General features: G+C 40.6%; 1 protein-coding gene across 6 annotated transcripts in view; it reads left to right on the forward strand.

Moving 5' to 3' along the window:
- The window catches only part of NIPBL (NIPBL cohesin loading factor), a 201,431-nt gene that overhangs the window by 87,814 nt on the left and 89,597 nt on the right, over positions 1 to 24,020 (forward strand). For 4 of the 6 annotated variants that reach the window (XM_060190959.1, XM_060190960.1, XM_060190961.1 and 1 more), the window contains exons 5-9: positions 3,696 to 3,795; positions 4,330 to 4,481; positions 13,331 to 13,491; positions 14,402 to 14,498; positions 16,929 to 17,540. In XM_060190959.1, the coding sequence (XP_060046942.1) occupies positions 3,696 to 3,795; positions 4,330 to 4,481; positions 13,331 to 13,491; positions 14,402 to 14,498; positions 16,929 to 17,540 (1,122 nt within the window). Of the gene's footprint in view, positions 1 to 3,695; positions 3,796 to 4,329; positions 4,482 to 13,330; positions 13,492 to 14,249; positions 14,310 to 14,401; positions 14,499 to 16,928; positions 17,541 to 24,020 lie in introns of those variants that run through there. The other 2 variants (XM_060190962.1, XM_060190964.1) reach the window with 2 other exon arrangements.

Below are 24,020 nucleotides of genomic sequence, written 5' to 3' on the forward strand. Positions count from 1 at the left end.
TGAGCTCACTGTGAGCCCAGCTGCATCAGTGGCGTGATGTTACCAGGTTTACTGAACTGAGCTCACTGTGAGCCCAGCTGCATCAGTGGTGTGATGTTACCAGGTTTACTGAACTGAGCTCACTGCCCAGCTGCATCAGTGACGTGACATTACCAGGTTTACTGAACTGAGCTCACTGTGAGCCCAGCTGCATCAGTGACGTGATGTTACCAGGTTTACTGGCAGCACCTCTGGGGTTTCAGTCCCATTCCCTAGTTTTGAGTTTCAGTCCTACTGTTTTGTTGATTTTGTGCATCTGTATAGAAATGGTGTTTTAAAGTAACTGTATAATTATTCTCATTCCTCAAAGTGGTGTGCTTACAGACTGGTGTGCAATTGACTTTCTTCAGCAAGTTGAAGACAGGCATGGCGAGCTGGATTCCTTTTTTTTTTTTTTTTTACTTATAAAAAGGAAACACTGTGGGACTAGATAGCATAATCTATCTGCAAAGAGACTCTCTGGCCTGAGGCTCCAAAGTCCCAGGTTCAATTCCCCACATCACCATAAGCCAGAGCTGATTAGTGCTCTGGTTAAATAAATAATTTGTTTTAAAAAAAAAGGGGGAACATTGACAAAACCATAAGATAAGAGGGCTACTCCACATAGTTCCCACCACTGGAACTCCATATCCCTACGCCTCCCCTGACAGCTTTCCTATTCTTTATCCCTCTGGGAGCATGGACCCAGGGTCATTGTGGGATGCAGAAGGTGGAAGGTCTGGCTTCTGTAATGGCTTCCCCGCTGAACAAGAGTGCTGACAGGGTGACCCATACTCCTAGCCTGTCTCTCTCTTTCCCTAGTGGGGCAGGGCTCTGGGGAAGCGGGGCTCCGGGACACATTGGTGGGGTCGTCTGTCCAGGGAAGTCTGGTCGGCATCATGTTAGCATCTGGAACCTAGTGGCTGAAAAAAGAGTTAACATACAAAGCCCAACAAATTGTTGACTAACCATAAACTTAAAGACTCTAGTATTGCAGATGAAGATTTGGGGTCTCCGTTTAGAAGATAGCTGGTAGGCCTATTTTAGACATACTCCAAAGGGCCCATGACTATACTAGTTTTTTCCTATACCTGACCTCTGATATGCAGGTGGACCCAAGTTATTGGCTGGAGAGATGAAGGATAAAGGTCTAGAAAGTTGGATCAGGGAAGAGAGTAGCTCCCAGATATGGGAAAGGTATATAAATATTATTTATTGTAGACCCCATCTATGTGATCTGGGGCCCATATTCAGCTTAAGAGCCTCTGTGACCTCTGCATCCCTGCAGGTGTGAGCTCACAGTCTGTGGTCATGAGTAGGAACACTCCAAGCTGCCTCAATTTCAGGACCCATCTTCCTCAGCAGGACTCTATTTTCACTAAGACTGTTACGGTTGATTGCAGTAATAGGAGGTTCCCAGAAGTAATGAGAGTGGTGTTGTGTTCTCTGGGAGACTGTGGGGGTAAGAGAGCAAATAGAAGTCTCTCAGGGTTATTGAGAGCCATTATTTTTTTCTAACTTCTATTTTTAGATACTTTGGGTAGTAAATTACAGTAATATTTTTTTCTTCAGAGAGAGAGTTCACCACGTAGGTCACTTGCTTTGCCATGCACATGGGCCAGGTCCGTGTCCTACACATCCTCCCACCATGTGGGAGTGCCATGGCACCAGGAGACATTCTGCTGCTTGGTCTCTGCCAGTGTCTGCCTAGGAGCAGTGAGGTCGTGCATTGTGTGAGGCTGACATACACAGATGAATGCCCATCCTCCAGCCACACCCACTTAGCTCTACATCTACAGGGCGTTCTGACGTAATGATGGATTTTACCTTTGATCTTAAAATGCCAGAATAACTGCATTTTCCCACATTCACAGTAAGGCAAAACATTTTGTATAACAATTGAATAATACTTTCTAGCTTGAAAAGAAATTTGAGGGGGCTAGGCGGTAGAGCAGTGGGTTAGGCGCACATAGTGCAAAGCACAAGGACCGGCATAAGGATCCCGGTTCGAGCCCCCAGCTCCCCTCCTGGGGGGGGGGGGTTGTCGCTTCACAGGTGGTGAAGCAGGTCTGTAGGTGTCTGTCTTTCTCACCCCCTCTCTGTTTTCCCCTCCTCTCTCTATTTCTCTCCGTCCTGTCCAACAATAATGACGGCAATGACAACAACAATAAAAAAAAAAGAAATATGAGAATATGGAAGAGCCTCATACTTGTGTTCATTTAATCAAATATTCATTTAAACCTTACTGTACAGTAAGGAAGTGTTATAGAAGAATGAATAAAAATATTTTCAATTTTAAAAATATATTTATTTGTTATTGGATAGAGACAGAGAAATTGAGAGGGGAGGGGACATAGAGGGAAAGAGATGAGTAAATATCTGCAGCCCTGCTCCACCACTTATGAAGCTTTTTCCCTGCAAATGGAGAGCAGGGGCTTGAACCTGGGTCCTTGTGCACTGTAGCACTGTAGTGTGTGCACTTAACCAGGTGCACCACTGCCTGGCCCCAGTAAAAATATTTTCTTTCAAGACTTCCAGGTGGCCGTTGCAGGAACTCAACCATTCAGGCCATCAAGAAAGTTCATTCTTTCAAAACCAAGGTCTGGTGGCAGAGATAGTTCAGTGGGTAGGACACTGTCTTGGCCATCTGTGTCACCCAGGTTCAAGTCCCAGCACCACATGAGAATAGTACCTAAGGAAACTGCCTCTCCCTTTCTCTCTGTCTCTCTCGCTTCCATCTGAATGGAAAAGCATCCTCCTCGAGTGATGAAATCATGCATACACAAGTCTAAGTTTCTGGCTCAGCACAGTAAATCTAAAAACATGACAAACAAAAATCCTAGATTTAAATCACAGTCAAATAAAGATCACTATGTACCTAAGTTCCTAAGGCTGAAAGACCATATAACATACATACCATGTCATAGAAAAACCATTCTAAAAGTAATGTATGTATATAGAGTATTTGATTTGGGGAATGAATAAAGTGACTTTTGTTGTTGGTTGAGGAACTCAGGTCTCACAGATGCTTGATTTCACTGCCCATGGGCCAGCTTCTCCATTTACTTACGGAGGCAGAGAGAGCAAAAGAACACACAAAACAACAGAGCTGTGCCACTGCCTTGTGTTGCTGGGACTCAGTTCTGGGCCTTGCACATATCTGAGCGTATGTCCTACCTGGTGAACTAGTCTTTGGCTTTACAGGAACTTGTAAAACTTTTTTTCAGCTCTAAGGCTGAATGGTAGGACTTGAAGTAATTTTTAAAAATTTATATGTCTTTATTTCTAGTTCTGATAAAGAGTAATAAACTGTGTATAACATAGTAAAGCATGTTTGGTAAGCTTGGTTGTGCACTTACAATTCACATCTAGACTTTGTGTTGGTCACAAGTCACAAACTAAAAAGAGAACAGAAGGACTTTTGAATATTTACAAGTAATAGCTTTAAATAAATATTCTAAGCTACTTTATTGTTGGTGGGGGGAGGAAACGGTGGTCAGGAAGGTGGCGCAGTGCATAAAGCATCGGATCCTCAACTACGAGGTCCCGAGTTCAATCCCTGGCAACACATGCACCACAATGATGTCTAGTTCATTCTCTCCTGTCTTTCTCATGAATAAATAAATAATTCTTTAAAAAGAAAAATAACGTGTTAACCATTTTTGTGTTTTATATAGGAATGATGATGTCTCAGTATAAACTTTCTCAGAATTCCATGCACAGTAGTCCTGCATCTTCCAATTATCAGCAAACCACTATCTCACATAGTCCCTCCAGGTAATCACCATATGTGGTCAACATCTGCATGTGTGTGTTCATAGAACTTATTATATAGTATTCTCTGACTTAGAGGATAAGTGTCTATACATCTAGGTTGTAGTAACATACATGGAATTTTTTAATTGGCTATAAAGAGTTACCCATGTTAGCTTTTATCTTAAGATGTTAGATGTGGAGATACTTGAATGTACTATTTGAAGTCAGCACTGTCTTGGGAATGTGATTTCATTCAGTTAAACAGGGTGTTCAGATTTCTTACCAGGTAGGAGGTTTGTAGGGTAGAGATCCTTTAGGGAGCACAGCTTTATTTACCATTGGCAGCTGAGTGCTTCTTGTCAGCCAGCTAAATGGCATATCTCACTTCTTATGGATTCAGTCTTAATCTTCAATTATGAATGATTTTTGTATCTTTCATTGTTTTCTTTGTTGATATAGATGTTTATTTTATATGTTAGAACCTAGTTTAACGGCACTGAAATGTCAAGGAAATTACATAATTTCATGATTTGCTCATTTGGATTTGCATTTTAGCCGGTTTGTGCCACCACAGACAAGCTCTGGGAACAGATTTATGCCACAGCAAAATAGCCCAGTGCCTAGTCCATATGCCCCTCAGAGCCCTGCAGGATACATGCCATATTCCCACCCGTCAAGCTACACAGCACATCCCCAGATGCAGCAAGGTAAGAAAGATGGCTGAGGTAATGACTGGCATCTCAGACATTCTTTGCTTTTCTTATGATTTTTAAACACAAACTGAAGAAGTACACTTTATAATTATTAGTCAGTATATTACTTAAATCATTAAAACAGGATACATTTATCATTTGCAGGTTTATTTATCACAGAACAGAATTAATGTGGTTAGACCTTTTTAATAGGTTACTAGACAACTGAGTATATTTCATGATGAAGTTGATTACAATACCACTAAGCCAAAAACATAGTGTTTTTTTTTTTTTTTAAATCTCTTTACTTATTTATTTGAGAGAAGTGGAAAGGAGAGAACCAGAGCTTCACTCTGTCACATCCAATGCTGGGGATTGAACTTGGAACTTCATGCCTGACAGTCCAATGCTTAATCCACTACACTCCCTCCTGAACCACAGAATCACATTTTAACTGGTGAAACATGTACTAGAGGGGCCTGGTGGTGGCATACCTGCTGAAGCAGACACATTCAAGCCGCTGGTCCCCACCTGCAGGGGAACGTTTCATGCGTGGTGAACTAGCGCTGTAGGCATCTCTCTCTTTCTCTCTCTATTTCCCCTCCCCCTCTCAATTTCTCTGTCTATATCCAATAATAAGCTAATTAAATTAAAAAAATTTTAAAACATGTACTATAAAGTTTATGTTGCACAAGAGAAATAAGTATTAGAAGTATTTAAAGAAAAATACAAAGGCTATATAACAGCAATGATGTTTTTTTAAAGGGTTTTTTTTTATATATTCCCTTTTGTTGCCCTTGTTGTTTTATTGCTGTAGTTATTATTGTTGTTATTGATGTCATTGTTGTTGGATAGGACAGAGAGATTGAGAGAGAAGGGGAAGACGGGGGGGGGGGGGAGAGAAAGACAGACACCTGCAGACCTGCTTCACCGCCTGTGAAGCGACTCCCCTGCAGGTGGGGAGCCGGGGGCTCGAACTTCGCTTAACCCGTTGTGCTACCTACCGCCTGACTCCTTCCATTGACGTTTTTCAGGGGTAGAGCTCAACTTGTTAGAACACTGATTTGCATACCAACGGCCTCAGAGATAGCACCTCCATGTGCGTTCTCTATCTCTTCCCTCTTGTTCTCTCTCATAGTAATTACCTATTTTAAAGGAAAAAGTTAATACTTTTAACTTAATCATGAACGAGACATCTTGTTTCCCAAAGTTAGATAGTAAAATCGGTTATGATTATTTTATAGACTGACTCATAAACCTTAAAGCAAATTAGATGGATCTGGTGTGTTCCAGGTGATATGGCTATAGACTAAGATTCATTCAGGCCTAGGTCTGAACAACACCTGGATCACTGAAGAGATCAAAAGAGAACTTAAAAATTCCTTGGAGAACAGGGAGAACAAAGAGTCCAGCTATCAAACCTTATGGGATGTAGCAACAACAGTGCTAATAAGAAAGCTGGTAGCAATACAGGCCCACACTAACAAGAAGGGACCTCAAGTAAGCTATCTAACATCACAACTGAACCAACTAGAAAAGGAGCAGCAAAGAGACCCAAAAGCTAATGGGAGGAGGGAAACAGTCAAAATCCCAACAGAAATTAATGAACTAGAAACCAAAAAGATGATTCAAAAGATTAAGGAATCCAAGAAGCTAGTTCTTTAAATGGACAAATAAAACCACTGCCTGGACTTACTGGAAAGGAAGTAAGGGAGAGGGAAGGAAAGTAAGGGAGAGGGAGAAGGAGAAGGGAGAAGAGAAGAGCGAGAGCTAGCTTTGATAAAAACATTCAGGATGAGAGAGTTGGAATCATAACTGAAGATGAGACACAAAGAAACATACAAGGGTGTTCCAAACACCTCTGTGCAAATAAACTGGATAACCTAGTTAAACTTGATGAATTCCTAAAATTGTATCACTTACCAAGCTGAACCCAAGAGGAGATTGGTAATTGATAATTGATAGCTTAAACAGGCCAATCACTAATACAGAAATTGAGTCAGCAGTCAAAAATCCCCTTAGGAATAAAAGTCTAGGTCTGGATGGTTTTTACCAATAAATTCTATAAGACTTTGCAAGAAGAACTAATACCAGCTTTCCCCAACTCTTCGAGAAAACTAAAGAGGAGGAAATAACTCCTAAGCACATTCTGTCAGACTAACATAGCACTAATCCCTAAACCAGAAATGGAATCTACTAAGAAAGAAAAACTATAGGCCTATTTCCTTGTGAACAGTAATGCAGAGATTTTCAACAAAATCTTGGCTAATCAAATCCAACAACGTATCAAGACAATAGTTCACCAAGACCAAGTGAGGTTCAGCCCTGGGAAGCAGGGGTGGTTCAACATTCACAAGTCAGTGTACCTACAAGAAGGAAGGAAGGAAGGAAGGAAGGAAGGAAGGAAGGAAGGAAGGAAGGAAGGAAGGAAGGAAGGAAGGGAGGGAGGGAGGGAGGAAGGGAGGAAGGAAGGAAGATTATATCAAATGATATAGAAAATGCATTTGAAAAAGTCCAACATCCATTTATAAAAACGTTCCAGAAAGTGGGAATAAAAGGACAATTCTTCAGTATAGTAAAGTCTATATATAATAAACCCACAACTAACATCATCCACAGTGGAGAAATTCTGAAAGCTTCCACTCTAAAATCTGGAACTATAACATAATCCTGGAGGTTTCCAGGATTGCCATTGCAAGCAGGCAGAAAGAGGTCTAAAGGTATACATATTGGAAAGGAAGGAATTGTCATTGCTACAGCTAGCAACATGTTACTATATACAGAGAATCCCAGAGACCCCAGCAAAGAACATCTGGAAAGCAGTTAATAGATTCAGTAAAGTAGCAGAACATGAAATTCACACCCATAAATCTATGGCATTTGTCTATACAAACGATGAGTTAGAGAAAAGGGAATGGAAGTGTCAAACAATTAAAAATACCTTGGAATGAATAAATCTCACAAAAGACGTGAAAGATCTACATTATGAAAACTATAGGGTACTGTTAAAAGAAATTTAAAAAAATGACACAGAGAAATGGAAGTCATTCCTTATTCTTGGATTGAAAGAATAACCATGATTAAAATAGTTGCCAAAAGCAATCTGCAGTTTTGATGTACCTATCAAAATCCCAATAACAGTTTTCAATAAAATTAAACAGTATGTCCAAAAAAATTGTGTGGAACCACTGAGACAAAGAAAGAAGGAAAGAAAGAGAGAGAGAGAAAGAAAGGAAAAAAGAAAGGGAAAAAAGTAATGAACGTGTCTCGATCCCCAACTTCAGTCTATTGCAAAGCAATAATAATAATAAAAACAGCATTGTACTGGAATAGAGATGGACACTAAGATCAGTGGAACAGAATTAAGAGTCAAGAAATAAGCCCCATCATAATCAATCACCTAATATATATGGCAAAGTGCCAAAACCATTCACTGGGGGAAAGGATGTCTCTTTAACAAGTGCTGCTAGAACAACTGGACAGCCTAATGTAGAAAAATAAAACTAGATCATTATTTTTTTAATTCGTGACTATTAGTGTGTGAGAACACTGTGAGGCTGGGCAGTGGTGCACCTGGTTAGGCATGTAGGCATGTACATAATAGTGTGCAAGGACCTGGGTTTGAGCCCCTGATGCCCACTTGTAGGGGACAAGTGGTGAAGCAGGGCTGCAGGTGCCGCCCTCCCTCCCTTTCTCCCCCCCTCCCCCCTCCCTTTCCCTCTCCGTCCTTTTGTCCCCCTCCCTCCTTTCCTCTCCCTCCTCTCCCCCTCCCACCCTTTCCCTCTCTCCCCTCTCTATTTCCTCCTCTTCTTTACTGTTTATCTCTATCCAATAATAAATGAATTTTAAAAAAAACAAAGGCAAACAAACAAGTCTCCAGTCCCACCTGCAGGGGGAAAGCTTTGCGAGTGGTAAAGCAGGGCTGCAGGTGTCTCTTTCTCTCCCTCTCCATCCCCCCTTCCCCTCTCAATTTATCTGTCTCTATCCAGTAACAAATAAATAAAAAAGGAACATTGTGGGAGTCGGGCTGTAGTGCAGCAGGTTAAGCACAGGTGGCACAAAGCACAAGGACCCACGTAAGGATCCCGGTTCAAACACCTGGTAACTCCACCTGCAGGAGAGTCACTTCACAGGCGGTGAAGCAGGTCTGCAGGCGTCTTTCTCTCCCCCCTCTCTGTCTTCCCCTCCTCTCTCTATTTCTCTCTGTCCTATCCAACAACAATGACATCAACAACAACAATAATAATTACAACAATAAAACAACAAGGGCAACAAAAGAGAATAAATAAATATTTTTTTAAAAGGAACATTGTAAGATTACAGTATGTAGTTGTATACCTTAACTCTAATACCCACCATTAAAGCTCTGTGTCCCCACCACCTCACTTCCAGCTCCCAGAGATCACCAGCAGAGTTCTCACAAGTCTTATAGTTTGCTTGCTTTTTGTTTGTTTTGGCAAGTTTCTGTGTCTCATTTCTCTCAATTCCACATAGGAATGAGACCATCCAGTAGTTGTCTTGCATCTCTTGTTTATTCCATCAAGCATAATCACCCCTAGTTCTCCCAGTTTTGTCCCAAAACTGAGTATCAGGTTTTTTGATTGTAGAGTAGTATTCCTTGCAGTTTATACCCCATGACTTCCTTAGCCAGTCTTCTGATGGTGGGCATGTAGGCTGCTTCCACTCTTTGGCTGTTATGAATAGTGCAGCTGTGAACACAGGGTGCACGTGTCCTTTTGAATTACTGTTTACATGTCCTTTGGATAAAACTAGATAATCGTTTAACACCATGCACCAAAATCAGATTTAAATGGATCAAAGATCTGGATATTAGACCAGAAACTATAAAATATACACAAAGAAATACCAGTGTAATATTACAGGATCTTAATGTCAAAGATGTGTCTGGAGACTCGAACCAGTGGGCATGTGAAATGAAAACAAGAGTAAATAAACAATACTTTGTCAGACTGAAAAGCTTCACATCAGAAGCACAAGTATAACCAGGTAGTCCACTAACTGGGAGATCACATTAGACAGGCAGCTAATATTAAACATCTGTAAAGAACTGGAAGAGCTCGACAAAAGAAAAAACAGCCAATAAGAAAGTGGGCCAAAGAACTGAGGAAGCAATTTTCTAAAGAAGACATAACTCCTGGCTCACAGAAATAAGAAGAAATATTACACTTTGGGGGCCAGGCAGTGGCGCACCTTGTTAAGTGCACACATTACAGTGCACAAGGACCCGGGTTCAAGCCCCTGGTCCCCACCTGCAGGGGGAAAAACTTCACAAGTGGTAAAGCAGGGCTGCAGGTGTCTCTCTGTCTCCTTCCCTCTCTACCTCCCCCTCCCCTCTCTATTTGTCTCTGTCCAATAGTAAATAAATAAAGTTGAACAAAAGGAATATTCCACTTCACTTTATCACCAGGAAATGCAAGTCAAAGCTGTATTGAGATTCCACCTTACCTGGATAACGTCACCACTCATGAAGCTTCCCCCTGCTGGTGGGGACCAGGGTCTTGAGCCTGGGTGCTTGCACAGGGTGGCATGTGCTCCACCGGGTGCACCACCACTGACCCCTAATTATTTATGAGAGAGAGAATATCAAAGTGTCACTCTGACACTTGTGATGCTGGGGATAAAGGTAAATTGGTGTAAAAAGAATCAGTTTATGGTAAAGAATGAAATTGGATTTATAGTGGTAAACATGTTATATACACACATTTTTAATAATGATTTACACCTGAAACCTATACACTGTCATCTACCAATTATGGTAACAAATTAGGAATAAAATTGAAGTAGACTATAAAATGACCAGATCTAGAAAATTCTGACACATGTAGAAAGAAATATGAGTATGTTACAACATTTTTTCTGAGTCGTCATATTCTGCAGCTCATTTTTGCTGTTTCTCTGTTGTCGGCGTTTATCATGCTGGCTGTTGCTGAGCCCACAGGTGGTTCCACTTTTACAGTACTAGGTCTCACTTGTCTCTGTATTAGAGGCTGGGGCTGGGTCCCTTAGTATCCCCTGAGCTGTTTTGTACTCTGTGTGGTGTGTACACACGGCTTCTCTGTAAGCTTGCAGTCTGAATTCAAGCCAGAGGGGTTGCTACTAGGCGGCAGTTGTCTGAAGAAGCAGGACTCAGTTTACCATTTGGCCGCCAGCTGCCGCCTGTCACCTTTGAGCCGCCAGCAATCGCCAATTGCTTTCTGAATGTCTGTCTTGGGTTGGGGGCAGATCTGACTATCAGGCAAATCCCCTGCCGTTGTGGTGTGACCCCCACCCCCAGTTCGGCAGACTGACACTCCCAGGCCATGAGCCAAAGCTCAGGGGTTCCCTCCTCACAGTCAGCACCTGAACACCCTGACTTCTGCTGCTCAGAAGCGAAAAGGTGCTATTTGCTGCCGGAGTTTCCAGCCTCCGGGTGCTCGGTCTCAGTCCTCTGTTCCTTCAGTCCCATCCATACACACCATCACCACTGAGGCCTTGGTGTCTCTGGATGTCCCAGCTGCAGTTTAGTGAGATTTGTGAGTTGGATAGTTGTCATTATTTATTTGTTTTGGGGGAGTGGGTTCTTTTAGTTCGTAGCCACGCCTCCTAGAAGTGTTACATTTCTATGACAAATTACTGATCCATTCAATACTAGAATGGATGAACTGCATCATACATAGCAGAATATCTAATTAAAATGAGTGTGTTTTTGAAAAAGATATGAAGTAATGGAACGATATTTCGTGCTTGTGGAATGAAAGAATTAACATTATTTAAGATAACTGCCCTGCCTAGAGTAACATACAGATTGAATGCAATTCCTATCAAACTCCCATTGAATTTATTTAAGGGAATAGAACAAATACTGCAGAAGTTTCTCTGGAGCCACAAAAGATCCAGCGTTACTAAAATAGCCCTGAGGGGTGAGAGGCTGAGAAAAAGGAAGCCCTACGCTATCTGATTGTAAACTATGCTACAGGTCTACAATTATCAAAACAGTATTACTGGGGCAGAGACAGCCACCCATGTAAAGGAACTGAGAGCCCAGATGGCTGCTGACACATATGGGGAGTTAGTTTGTGACAGAGAGGCTAAAGGCATTTCATGGGAAAGAAGGGCTTTCCCGGGAGTGGCGCTGGGAAAATTGGTGTCATCGTGCACAAGGATGAGACAGAACTACATCTCACCATGCACAAAAGTCAGCTCAGAATGGATCGGATTTGGGTATTAAACTGGAGAACATGGAGTACATAGAAGGAACATGTGGAGAACACTCCATGATATCTGCTTCAGAAATATCTTCAGAGACACAAGATAATGGGAGCAAAAATAAGCCAATGTGACTACCTCAAATGGAAATACTTCTGCATAGCTAAAGAGGCCATGGTCAAGACAGAAAGGCGCCTTCCTGAATGGGCAGATCTGTACATGCCATTTATCAGGCAAAAGGCTAAGAGCCAAGATTTAAGGAGAGCTCACAGAGCTCACCAGTGGGAAACAATCCCATGGGGAAACGGGGAGAGGATCTGAACAGCCTCCTGGCTGCAGAAGCTACTCCCAGATTCTCAGATGCCCAATAGATACCTGAAAAAAATGCTCAAAGTGACTGATTACAAAGAAGTACAAATCAGGACACTAAGAGACCACCTCACACACCTATGAGAACAGAAACAAGTGCTGGCTGGGAGATGGTGAAGAACCAGCCCTTTACACTTTGGGTGGGAATATAAATAGATGGAACCTCTGTGGAAAACCGTCTGAGACTCCTCAGAATATGAAGCATGGGCCGCATGACCCTGCAGTCCTCTCCTGCATGTGTCCCAAAGTGCACAAAGCCCTTTGAGAAGAGGTCTGTGTGCATGCCTGTCTGTTGCATTGCTGTTGGTGATGACCAAGATTTGGACACAACCCAAATGTCCAACAATAGAGGGGTTGTCTGTGTTCAAAATTGAATACTACCCAGCTATGAGAACTGATGATTTATTTATTTTGTTACGACTTGAATGGAACTTGCAGGAATCATGTTAAAAATAAATAAGTTAGAAGAAGAAAAAGCACTGGATAATCTTCATAAGCACAACTTAAAAATCAAAGAAGGGGGGAAATACAGGGTGAAACTTGAACTGTGGTTTGTAACAGATCCAGGAATGCTAAAGTGAGGAGGACAGAAGAGGTTAAAAACAGGGTTGGGACCCTGTGTATCCCTGGAGTGGAGGAGGACATGCAGCTTCAGGGTATGGTGGGCTCACATTTCACAAGGAGATGTATGCCTGTGACAACAACAGTCTTGTAAACCAACATTAAAAATCAATTTTAAATCACGTAAAAATGTATAATTTTAAAAGTGTTGGTTTTAAGCAAGTTTACTATAGGCTAAGTACACATAATAGTATGCCTGATTTAGAAATTATTCATTTATAGCAAAAGCATTAAGGAAAGATAGTTAGCCAAAGTCCGTGTGATAACTTTTTAAAAAATATTTATTCCCTTTTGTTGCCCTTGTTATTTTATTATCGTAGCTATTATTGTCGTCATTGTTGGATAGGACAGAGAGAAATGGAGAGAGGAGGGGAAGACGGGGAGAGAAAGACAGACACCTGCAGACCTGCTTCACCACTTGTGAAGCGACTCCCATGATGATAACTTTTAAGAAGTAAGGAGGAAGAAGTGGGGGTGGGGGGTAACATACAAGTTACTAGGGAACCTCAGATACTCCTAATGTTTTACTGCTTTTCAAACATATACCTGCAGAATATGTGCTGTAGTATTACTGTTGCATTAAGCTTGTTGTGTATGATTTCCACATGCTTAAAGCACTTCATAAGAACAATCATTAACAGTTTGGTTTTTTTTCTTATTGATTTCAGCATCTGTATCAAGTCCCATTGTTGCAGGTGGTTTGAGAAACATACATGATAATCAAGTTTCTGGTCCGTTGTCTGGCAGTTCAGCTAACCATCATGCTGATAATCCTAGGCATGGCTCAAGTGACAGCTACCTACACATGGTGCACAGGCTAAGTAGTGACGTATGTAATGCATTAGTTACTGTTAAGGTAATAAAGTAGTTTTGATATTTGTCTCATTAACAAACCTTTCTATTCTATGATTTAATGAATAGCTGCTGCGTGTTCATTATACCGAGTCTGAGAACCTAGATACAAAGTTCCAGAGCCCAGAGCTTCGTGTGGGGCCTGTTTATTACCCACAGCCTAAGAGTTACTTTTATATCGTCTAAATTTCTGAGTCAGTTTTTCAGACATCACCTAAGAACGTAACAGAAACTGCTATGGCCTACAGAAACTAAAATATTTGTTAATTATCCCTTTATTGGAGAAAAATAAAAAATCAAAGATTGCCAACCCTTGGCCTAGAGATTTCAGTTCTCAATGAAATACAAGTTTATTTTTAAATCCTTGCTCACACAATAACATTCTCTTAATGAGCCTTTATTAGTATTCAACACCTTGTACTTACAAGAATTATGTAAGACTCTCTCCTCAAAAAAACTTGGGTGTCTCTTGGTGCATTAAAACATTCCACATGCTAGGAGTCTGTCTTTTGTTATTGGTCTGTGACATAATTACAGAGATTACACACATCTAAGGATAACAGAGATGATAAATGGACTCTGCCCTGAAGACACTTACATCCTGGTATCATGTTCACTGCTCCTTTATAGAAAACAGCAAACAAAAATGGAGCATGCTAGTAATACCAATTTTCTTATTCATTGCCATGCTTAGGCTGTTGATTCTTTTGGATACAATTTCAATGCTTCTAAGATATCCCAAGAAGAAACATGAAAGTTCAGAAGAATAATGCTTTTGATACCAACACTTTACCTGTCAGTAATTTGTGTCTCTTACTGGTTCTCTTTAAGATTTCTGTACAGCATCTGCTGTCACTCAAGATATCAATTTTATACTCTATTCATAGGATGGAGACTCTTCAACAATGAGGAATGCTGCATCCTTTCCCTTGAGATCTCCACAGCCAGTGTGCTCCCCTGCTGGAAGTGATGGAGCTCCCAAAGGTATTTTCTTTTTAAGTCTTTTTTTGTTAGGGAAAAAGAGAGACTCAGGGAGAGAGAAAGGCAGAGCATTACTCTGGCATATGTGGTCCCAGGATCAAACCTGAAAGTTCACGTTGCAAATCTGTTGGATCTGCTGTATAACCCCCTTGACCACCCAAAGGTATTTTTTCAGCTAAGTCTTCCTTGATATTACCAGTTGCGTAAAGGACTCAGTTTTATTTTATGCAGCTAGCAAAAACTGTTCTCTGATATTTTTTCCATTATGGATAAAATAAGCTTTTACCCTGTAAAATATAGGCATTTCATATATATATATATATATATATATATATATATATATATATATATATATATATATGATTCATATTATTATATAGTATGATATATATTACTGTATTTTTTCACTGATAAATTCAGTGACCATTTCAAATTACAACCTTTTTACATTCTCTTAGATATTCAAATGATGGATCATGGGACCAGGAGATAGCTCATTCAGGAGAATACACACACATTACCACAACTTTTTATTTTATTTTATTTAGTTAGTTAGTTAGTTATTATGATTGAATATTGATTTACAAGATTGTAAGATAGGAGGGGGATAGCTCCATGCAGTTCCCACCACCACATACCACAGCTTCTCCTCCACTCACCAGGATGTTTCCAGATTGTGGCCATAGCACATAGGACTGCAGTGGGCATAGCTAGGCATACAGTTCTCTTTGGATAAATACCTAGCAGAGGAACCGCCAGTTGACATTCCCAGCAGAAGTGGAAATGCGTTTGAAAGATGAATACAGTGAACACATTTTCATCTGAACTGAAATCAGTAATTTCCTATAGGTTTTATAAACTGATGAGCAGCTCAGCAGTAAGAAATGTACACTCCCATTTGTCAACAACTACACTAAACCATTTATGCCCCAATAAAGAGATCTTTAAAAAGTGAGGTAGTAGATCTCTCCAGCCCAGTCACACTTTGATTTCTGGTGCACATCATGGTTTTCCTCTATTTTAACTCTTTTTTTTTTTAACTCGTTTTATTGGGGGTTGATGGTTTATGGGTGCAGCTGTTAACACATGGGTCCAGTTTCTCATCTTCCTGTGCAGGTGTCTCACCTGCAACTTAAGTACTTTCTGTCATAGTGCACCACCACCAAGCACCCTCTCTGCCCAGAGCCTTTGCTTTGGTGCAGCACTCCACTCCCAGGCTGAGTTTTACTTTCTCTTTTCTCCTCCTGTCCTTGTTTATTAAGTTCACCTACAATATAAATGAGATCATCTGGTATTTCTCTTTCTCTCTCTCTCTCTCTCTCTCTCTCTCCCTCACACTCTCTCTTTTTTGGCTAATTTCACTTAACAAGGTCCCTTCAAGTTCTATCCAAGGTAGGTGAGGCAAAATACGTGACTTCGTTTTTCATAGCTGAGTAGTATTCCATTGTGTAGATACCACAAATTCTTAGACGCTAGGTTGGTAGCAACTAGATTGCTTCCAAGGACTGCTACATATAGGGCTTCTGTGAACATGGACATACATACATCTCTTTGGATAGGTGTTTTATTTCCTTTGGATAAATCCCCAGGAGAGAAATCGCTGGCTCATATGACAAGTCCCCTTCTGTATTCTGGACTCCCCAGGAGTTTTCCACAGGGCTGGGTCTGTTTCCATTAGCAGCAGCAGTGTAGAAGGAGATGCTTTTCCCCCACGCCTCTGCCAGCCCTTGATATTTCTGTCCTTTCTAATGTGTGACAGTCTCACACATGTAAAGTGGTATCTCATTGTTTGTTTGTTTCTGTTGTTATTGCTGCCACCACGGTCATTGCTGGGCTCGGTGCCAGCACCGGGAAGCCACCACTTCCGGCAGTCATTTTTGCCATTTTTTCTTTCTCTCAATTTTTATCTGACAGGACAGAGAAAAACAAAGGGGACAGGGAGCAAGAAAGATAGACACTGGCAGACCTGCTTGTCTGCACATAAAGAGCAAGGGCTCTAAGCCGGCTCCTTCCTTATGATGATATGTGTGCTTAACCCAGTGCACCTTCTTATTCTTGGTCTAGATGTGTAAGCAGCGGAAGACTAGAGCTCACCCTGCCCAAAATATCGGTGGTATGTTATCTTTAGAAGCTTCAGGATCCTCTGCCGTTCTCATGCCAAGTATTTCTAGTTAGCGGTTCAAAGGTGTAAGGTAATGATGGTCTGGAAAAATCAAACCCTTTAAGCCGTGATGTAGATCATTAGCCAGCAAGCTTTTAAGAGGCTGTGGAGAATAAGTTTCTGGACTTTTTGTCTTTTGTAAACAAGTGGCTTAACTTGGATAATATCTTGACTATTCTACTTCGTATTATGATACTGTTGCTTCGTTTTTCTCTCCCATCATAAAAAGATGTAAACTCCCTTAACTGCCCACTCTGTCAATTGCTCTGCAGGATCAAGACCATCTTTAATTCTACAGTCTCAGCCTCTGTCGTGTTCATCACCTCGAGATGTTCCTCCAGATATCTTACTAGGCTCTCCAGAAAGAAAGCAGAAGAAACAGAAGAAAATGAGATCAGGCAAAGATGAGAAGGAGCAGAGTGAACAGGCCGCCATGTACGATATCATCAGCTCTCCTTCCAAGGACTCCACGAAACTCACCTTGAGACTTTCTCGAGTAAGGTCTTCAGACGACCAGCAAGAGGACATGCTTTCTGGGATGGAGAACAGCAGTGTTTCAGACAACGATCTTCCTTTTAATGTGCAGTACCCGGGACAGGCTTCGAAAACACCTGTCACGCCGCAGGATGTGAGCCGCCCAGCAAATGCGGCTCAGTGTTTGTCACAGCCCGAGCAGACGGCATTCCTCCCAGCAAACCAAGTGCCTGTTTTACAACAGAACACTTCAGTTGCTGCAAAGCAACCCCAGACTTCTGCTGCACAGAGCCAGCAACAGGGACCCATCTATGATGAAGTAGAGTTGGATGCACTGGCGGAAATTGAGAGGATAGAAAGAGAATCGGCTATTGAGAGGGAGCGCTTCTCAAAAGAAGTTCAGGACAAAGGTAAGATCCTTTTGTTACTGCCTCTTCGTCTTCCAAGGAGCTGGGCGATTACAATGTCAGAGGAGGTTTTCCTGTTGTCTTTCCTTGTCTAATTCTTGATGCCCTCTGCAGTTCTGTTTGTATGACTGGTGCTCTCACCTCAGGACTTTCATCTTTTCCACCTGAAGCAGCGGGTGTTGGCTAAGTACGGATTGCGGGTTGACTGGCTGCCTTACTCAAGTCATTGATTCTGTGTCTGGCTGCCAGAATAAGCATCAGCATTTATCACAGGAGTTTACTTTAGGTCACGTTGATAGACTTGTGCATCTTCACCTTTTATTCCTACCTAGACAAGGTGAGCTGCCGATAGAATTTTCCATCAGTACCTTTTAAAAAGATTGCATGTATGCTTATGCAGTTAGCTTTTCACTGAATTTATAATTCTTCTTCTAGCGTTTGCCCTTCTTCCGTAGCCAGTCAACAGCGTCAGGTTGAAAGCTGTCAGGAGCTGCTTGTTGCTGGCTTTGAAAGTGACTGGGATCCATGTGGATTCAGTCGGCTAGGAAGGATCGTCAGTTTCCCCAATGAATGGGGACTCACGGGATGCACCACGAGAAGGTCGATCCAGTGCGTCCCAAATTTATAATGATAGGGTTTATTTTCAGTCAGCATCAAACAGCACGTTTTAAAGATCAAGAATGTTTTGTTAGTGCTTATAGCTAATGTCTAATGTATTTGTAAACTTGTGTTCTTTGAACTTATGGGCTGTGTATGTTTTAAGTTCTTATTTAAACTTTTGATCATTTGGTCAACACTACAAAATCACTTGAAATTTTTAAGAGACAAGAATTAGTGACTGATTTAGTGGCGGGATGGATGAAGTTGACGTATTCACAGATGCAGACAAACATCCATGACGGAGTCAGAGCACACTTAGTCATGACTTTATAGTTAAAACTAGACTTATTTATAAATTTCATTTTTGGTAATTATAAAACAAACCTTGACATTGATTAGAACTCATTTTTACATCTGATTTTGTTTTTTGTGTGACAGGGTCATTTCTAGGTCATCCATTTCCTTTGCCAAAAACATGCTAAAGAAGTCATGTGCTTGGGCAAGGAGAATACCATAGTAGTTATGCAAAAGACTTTCCTGCCTGAGGCTCTGACATTACAGGTTCAATCCCCTGCACCACCAGAGCTCTAGTTTATAAAAAAGAAAGAAAGAAAGAAAGAAAGGAAGAAAGAAAGAAAGACAGAAAGAGAAAGAGAAGTCATTGTCTGTTATGATGACTGATTCATTAAGGTTACTTAGAAAGACAGGCTGTGTTTGGTAATTGTTGTTGTACTGCATAGTTGCTAAGTGTGTAAATCAGAGAAATGCCAGTAATGGGCTTGCTAGAAATCTCCATCTTAATGACTTGGGAACTGTTTTTGCTTTCTTAACTAGTAAGTCTTTGATATTTGTGTTGAGATGCTTGTTCTTTTTCTCTTTGCACATTTAAAAGTGTAAAGGTCAGGCAACAAATATGTGGTTTCCCAAATGTATCTGCTTCACTAACCTCTTATAAAATAGTGTACCTTTTCACATTAGAATACAGTATTTTTCTGCTTCTCTTGATAATGTTGGCTAACCTCCAAATTCCTGAGTCCTCTTACAGTTTTATAATAAATATATAAAAATCTTAACTTCTTAATTAAGAAATATTGAGAGTTGAGTTTTTTCCCTGATGATTTAAACTGTGTTTTGGAAAAAATGTGTCCTCAAATAAAGAGGAATATAATTTTAAATTATTTTAAATTACATATATAGAAGAAATGGTAAACATTTGGTTTTATAGGGCTTTTTTTTTTCTTCTTGAACTTTTAATGTATCATATTGGCTAAAACTAGAGTTTATACTTTTAAAACTTGAATGAAGAAAAAGATAGTAAGTAGGGCTTACTTCATAGTAGCAGAATTGTTTCTAATACTAGCTTTGGGAAAATAAAACAAACAAATTACTGTTTCTTCAGAAACTTGCAGTACATGTTTTACTGTAGCTGTCTGATCCATTTTCTCTGAAATCTTTAATGATCTAACTATAACAAAGCAGTTTTGAAAGTGGGTCAGGCCAAGTTGACTTACAATTTCAAACTCTTACTTTGACTTACCTTACTGTCTCTGTTTGAGGAAAGCTGTCCTCTCCGACCTGGTGCTGTAAGAATTAAAGGGGGAAAATCTTCACTGGGGTCACCTGGTTCTCGGTTTACTTAGATGATTCAATAAGTATGTTTCCTCACTTGACTATGTTCATTTTCAACTCAGATTAATGCCGTTATTTCTAACTTGTCTTCTGAAAGCCACGTACCCACTTTTTGAAAATATTTGGGAGTTTGGTCCTACCTGAGTCATCTGTTACCAACCTTGTTATGTTGTCCTCTATGAGATTTGGGAAAGATTAGAAGTTTGCTGTGTTACTCCAAGATTGTAAGTGAGATAATAAATTACAATAAAATCTCCTAACGTGTGAATTTGTCACTAATTGCCAGTGTTGGTGGTGGTAATGAAGAGCAAATCAGGCTGCTTCCTGGCTTTGCAGAATGCTGTCCTCTCAGGCTTGAGCCAGTTTTCCAGTGTTTACATTTATTCTATGAAAAGCATTCTTATCAACAGAGACTTTGAAAACTACTCCCTCTAGTGAAGACTATAAAGTTCAACAAGCATAATTGTCTAAAAGTAATAGAAATCAAGAAAAGGAATAAAGCTGTCTTAAGAAATATTTGGATGTGAGGGCGATCTGGCTGGCTAGGTGGGTTTCCCCTTCCTCCCTGTCCCTCCCTCTTCATCCCTCACCGCTCCACGTGTGTGCGGCCCTCCCCAAGGACAGCCTCCCAAATAGAGACAGACCTGTCTTCGCTTGAGGGTATGTAAGTAGCTGCGCTGTCCTGCTAGAACCTCCAAACAAGCTCCCAAGAAATATTTTAGGTGTATTGCACTAAAGTAAAAGACTGGGGTGGGTGGTAGGGTTTAGGTTCTAGAACATGATGGCAGAGGAGGGCCTAGGGGGGTTGAACTGTTGGGGGAAACTGGGAAATGTTGTGCATATACAAACCACTGTATTTTACTGTCAACTCTAAAGCATTAACCCCCCATAAAGAAATTGTATGTAATATATATGTATTAGCTAGGCTGTGTTAGAGCCTAATGTACTCTTTCTCTGCACACAGGAGACGTTTCTCTGGCTCTGAGATACTAATGTTCCTTTGGCCTGATCTCCATTCTTTGAGTAGCTTCCTATGGACACTCAGGCATGGACTATCTGTAACCTAGTTTTTAATAATTTACCTAACAGTCTTTTTCTTAATTTTGCTCATATTTTAATGGCTATAGTTACATAAGTTAATTTTATTAGTCTGTTTATCTTTGCTTCCAGGATGGCCTGTTATGGACACTATGCTCTCCTTCGTGTGCTAAATATCCCTGCTTTCTTTCATCAGAGAGACTCTCGTTCTTTCCCAAGGTCCACTTTCCATGGTAGCAAGTATAAGGAATGGCTTAGCTTCAGTAGCGCTAATACAGTTTCAGAATACTCTTGTATTGCAGCCTTTGTAAGAAGTAAATACCTACACTTATTAGAAAGATTTTGGACAGGAACTGGGTCATTTAACTACTTAGTACTATGGGTGAGAAGTAGAACATTTTCATCTTTTCTAATTGGCTACTATGTATACTAAATTGTCCTTTCTGCTTTTACTGTTTTCTATTTTCATTTGTAGTAGAATTTAAGTGATATAGTTTGTATCTTCCAGTCAAGTTCAGAATTGTTCTCGGGACTGGCACTTAGTTTCAGAATGTCAGTATGTGGATGATTAAGTGCTGTTGATTTTGAAATTGTGTTGTCGTTTTGTGTGCATTTTCTTCAGGAATATATGTACAGTTCCTAATGCTGAAGAGGGCATTGTCCCAGAACAAGTGGGTAATTCAAATTATTCATCGTAGACATTGATTTTCATCGTTAAATGAAGTTTGTGATTTAAAACTGCCAAAAATCGGGAGTTGGGTGGTAGCACAGCGGTTAAGTGCACATGGCACGAAGCTCAAGGACCAGTGTAAGGATACCAGTTCAAGCCCCCGGCTCCCCACCTGCAGGGCAGTCGCTTCCCAGGCGGTGAAGCAGGTCTGCAGGTGTCTATCTTTCTCTCCCTCTCTGTCTTCCCCTCCTCTCTCCATTTCTCTCTGTCCTATCCTATCCAACAACGACAACAACAATAACAACAGCAACAATGAAAACAACAAGGGCAACAAAATGGAAAATGAATAAATATAATTAAAAAATTTTAAGAAGAAAACTGCCAAAAATAAAATAGACAGGTATCCCTGTTCATGGTAAAACCAGATACAGTGAACCAAAGCTGCATGTCTTCATGTGTCTAAGAACCCTTGCAGTATTACTGGGATTTTTTTCAGTTTTACAGAGGCAGTGAAGTACTTTTCAGTAGTTGAAAAGTTTTAAAATTTTGTATTTAGCAATGTTGATGCATATGAAAAAATTATACTATCTTTGGTTTCATATATTTTTGTTACAGATGATACAGCATCTATATTAAATATAATTTACTCTGCTAAAATTTTATTTTAAATAGAAAATCAGAAAGAGAAATAGATAAATTGGAATTAGATTAATAATGTATGAACTCTGAAGTATTTTGTAATCCCTTAAATTTTTTTATTTATGAGAAAGATAGGAGGAGAGAGAAAGAACCAGACCTCACTCTAGCTCATGTGCTGCTGGGAATTGAACTCGGGAACTCAGGCTTGAGAGTCCAAAGCTTTATCACTGCGCCACCTCCCAGACCATGTAATCCCTTAAAATTTAACTTTTGAAATCTCGATGTTTTTTCTGAAAAACAGATTGCTTGTATTAAAAAAGAACTGAAACACAGATTTCTCTTTTCATGTGACGAAGCCCGAGGTCTCCTACATGAAACTATTACTAACCACAGATTTCTTACCTTCTCACTCGCCTGTGATCTGTGTCATTATAGTTCCTGCCCTAGGCAAACGCAGATTGCCCTTATCTGTAGACTTTATAAAACCTGTCTCACTGGGGAGCAGTAACGGGGTCAATGAGATCATTCTGGGGGGCAACGCATGCGGGAAGGCGTTCAGTTGACGAGGGTTTCGTGATTGGCTGTGTTCAGAAAGAAGTGCTGTAAACATCAGCTTAGTTTCCTCTACGCTCTTTCCTTGGGTATCAGTGCGCAGAGCTTTGAGTAAGTCCTTACCATCTGGATTTCAACCAAGAGGGGTGATGACTTGAGTTGCATTCTTGTGAGCTACTTACTTTGCGTCTTGAGCATATGGCCTGACAGATCTGGGCTTAGTAGTGTTTGGTAAGCTGCCGCTTCCTATTTTCAAGGTCAAGATGATGGCAGTTCTCTGTGTAAAACTCTGACTTCCGCATTTTATTAAAACTCAGAACTTGGTTCTGTAACAAGAAATTGGGTTTTTTGTTCATCGGTTTGATGATTTTTAAGCTTGTAATGGTGTTTTCCTTGGATGGTGATATATCACACTAATAAAATGTCAGATAATAGAGGTTTTCCTATAAAAACAGGACTTAAGGTTAAGTGCACGTGGCGCAAAGCGCAAGGACCGGCGTGAGGACCCCAGTTCGAGCCCCTGGCCCCCCACCTACAGGGGAGTCGCTTCACAGGCGGTGAAGCAGGTCTGCAGGTGTCTGTCTTTCTCTGCCCCCTCTCTGTCTTCCCCTCCTCTCTCCATTTCTCTCTGTCCTATCCAACAACGACATCAACAACAACAACAATGTTAAACAAGGGCATCAAAAGGGAAAATAAATAAATAAATAAATAAATATTTTAAATAAATAAATAACAGGACTTAAAATTACCTCTAAAACATTAACAAATATTAAAACTGACAAAACCGCGGGGCTTCTATAATGTGACTGGCCTCCCGAACTAGACGGAGATTCAGTTTATACAAAATGACCTAGCAGTGTCTTAAGCCAAGCAAATTCAGCCAGAGAAATGCAGCTTCATATGACAGTGCCTTCACGCTGTGTTGTGGTGGCGGATCCGTACTTGTATCTTACCATGCCTCTCCATTTCCATCACTAGAGACCATACTGCTGTGGGCTTTAGAACTTGTGCTGAAGCACTAAAGAGGTGTCTCTCGCCTGGAAGTTGTCCACAGCAGGGTTTATCCTAAAAATTCCTACGTGCTTGTAGACGTAAATTTGCACCAAAAGCTAGTGGCAGATTATTGCTTTCTTACTTCCTGTGGCCCCCTCCCCACTTTTTCCAGTGGTGTGATTTCTGTTATTTCAAGTTTTATTATTTTCCACATAGAGTGAAAACTTACATCTCCTACTTGGTATGTTCACAGATTTGGGTCTCTTTTGTTTTTGATTAACAGTTAAAACTGTCTTAAATGAGACCATGCAATTCCTAATCAGTAACCTTTTTTCTTATGTAAAGAATCTGGTTTGGTCTTG

The sequence above is a fragment of the Erinaceus europaeus genome, chromosome 5 (assembly GCF_950295315.1).
Source record: "Erinaceus europaeus chromosome 5, mEriEur2.1, whole genome shotgun sequence".
Taxonomy (NCBI): domain Eukaryota; kingdom Metazoa; phylum Chordata; class Mammalia; order Eulipotyphla; family Erinaceidae; genus Erinaceus; species Erinaceus europaeus.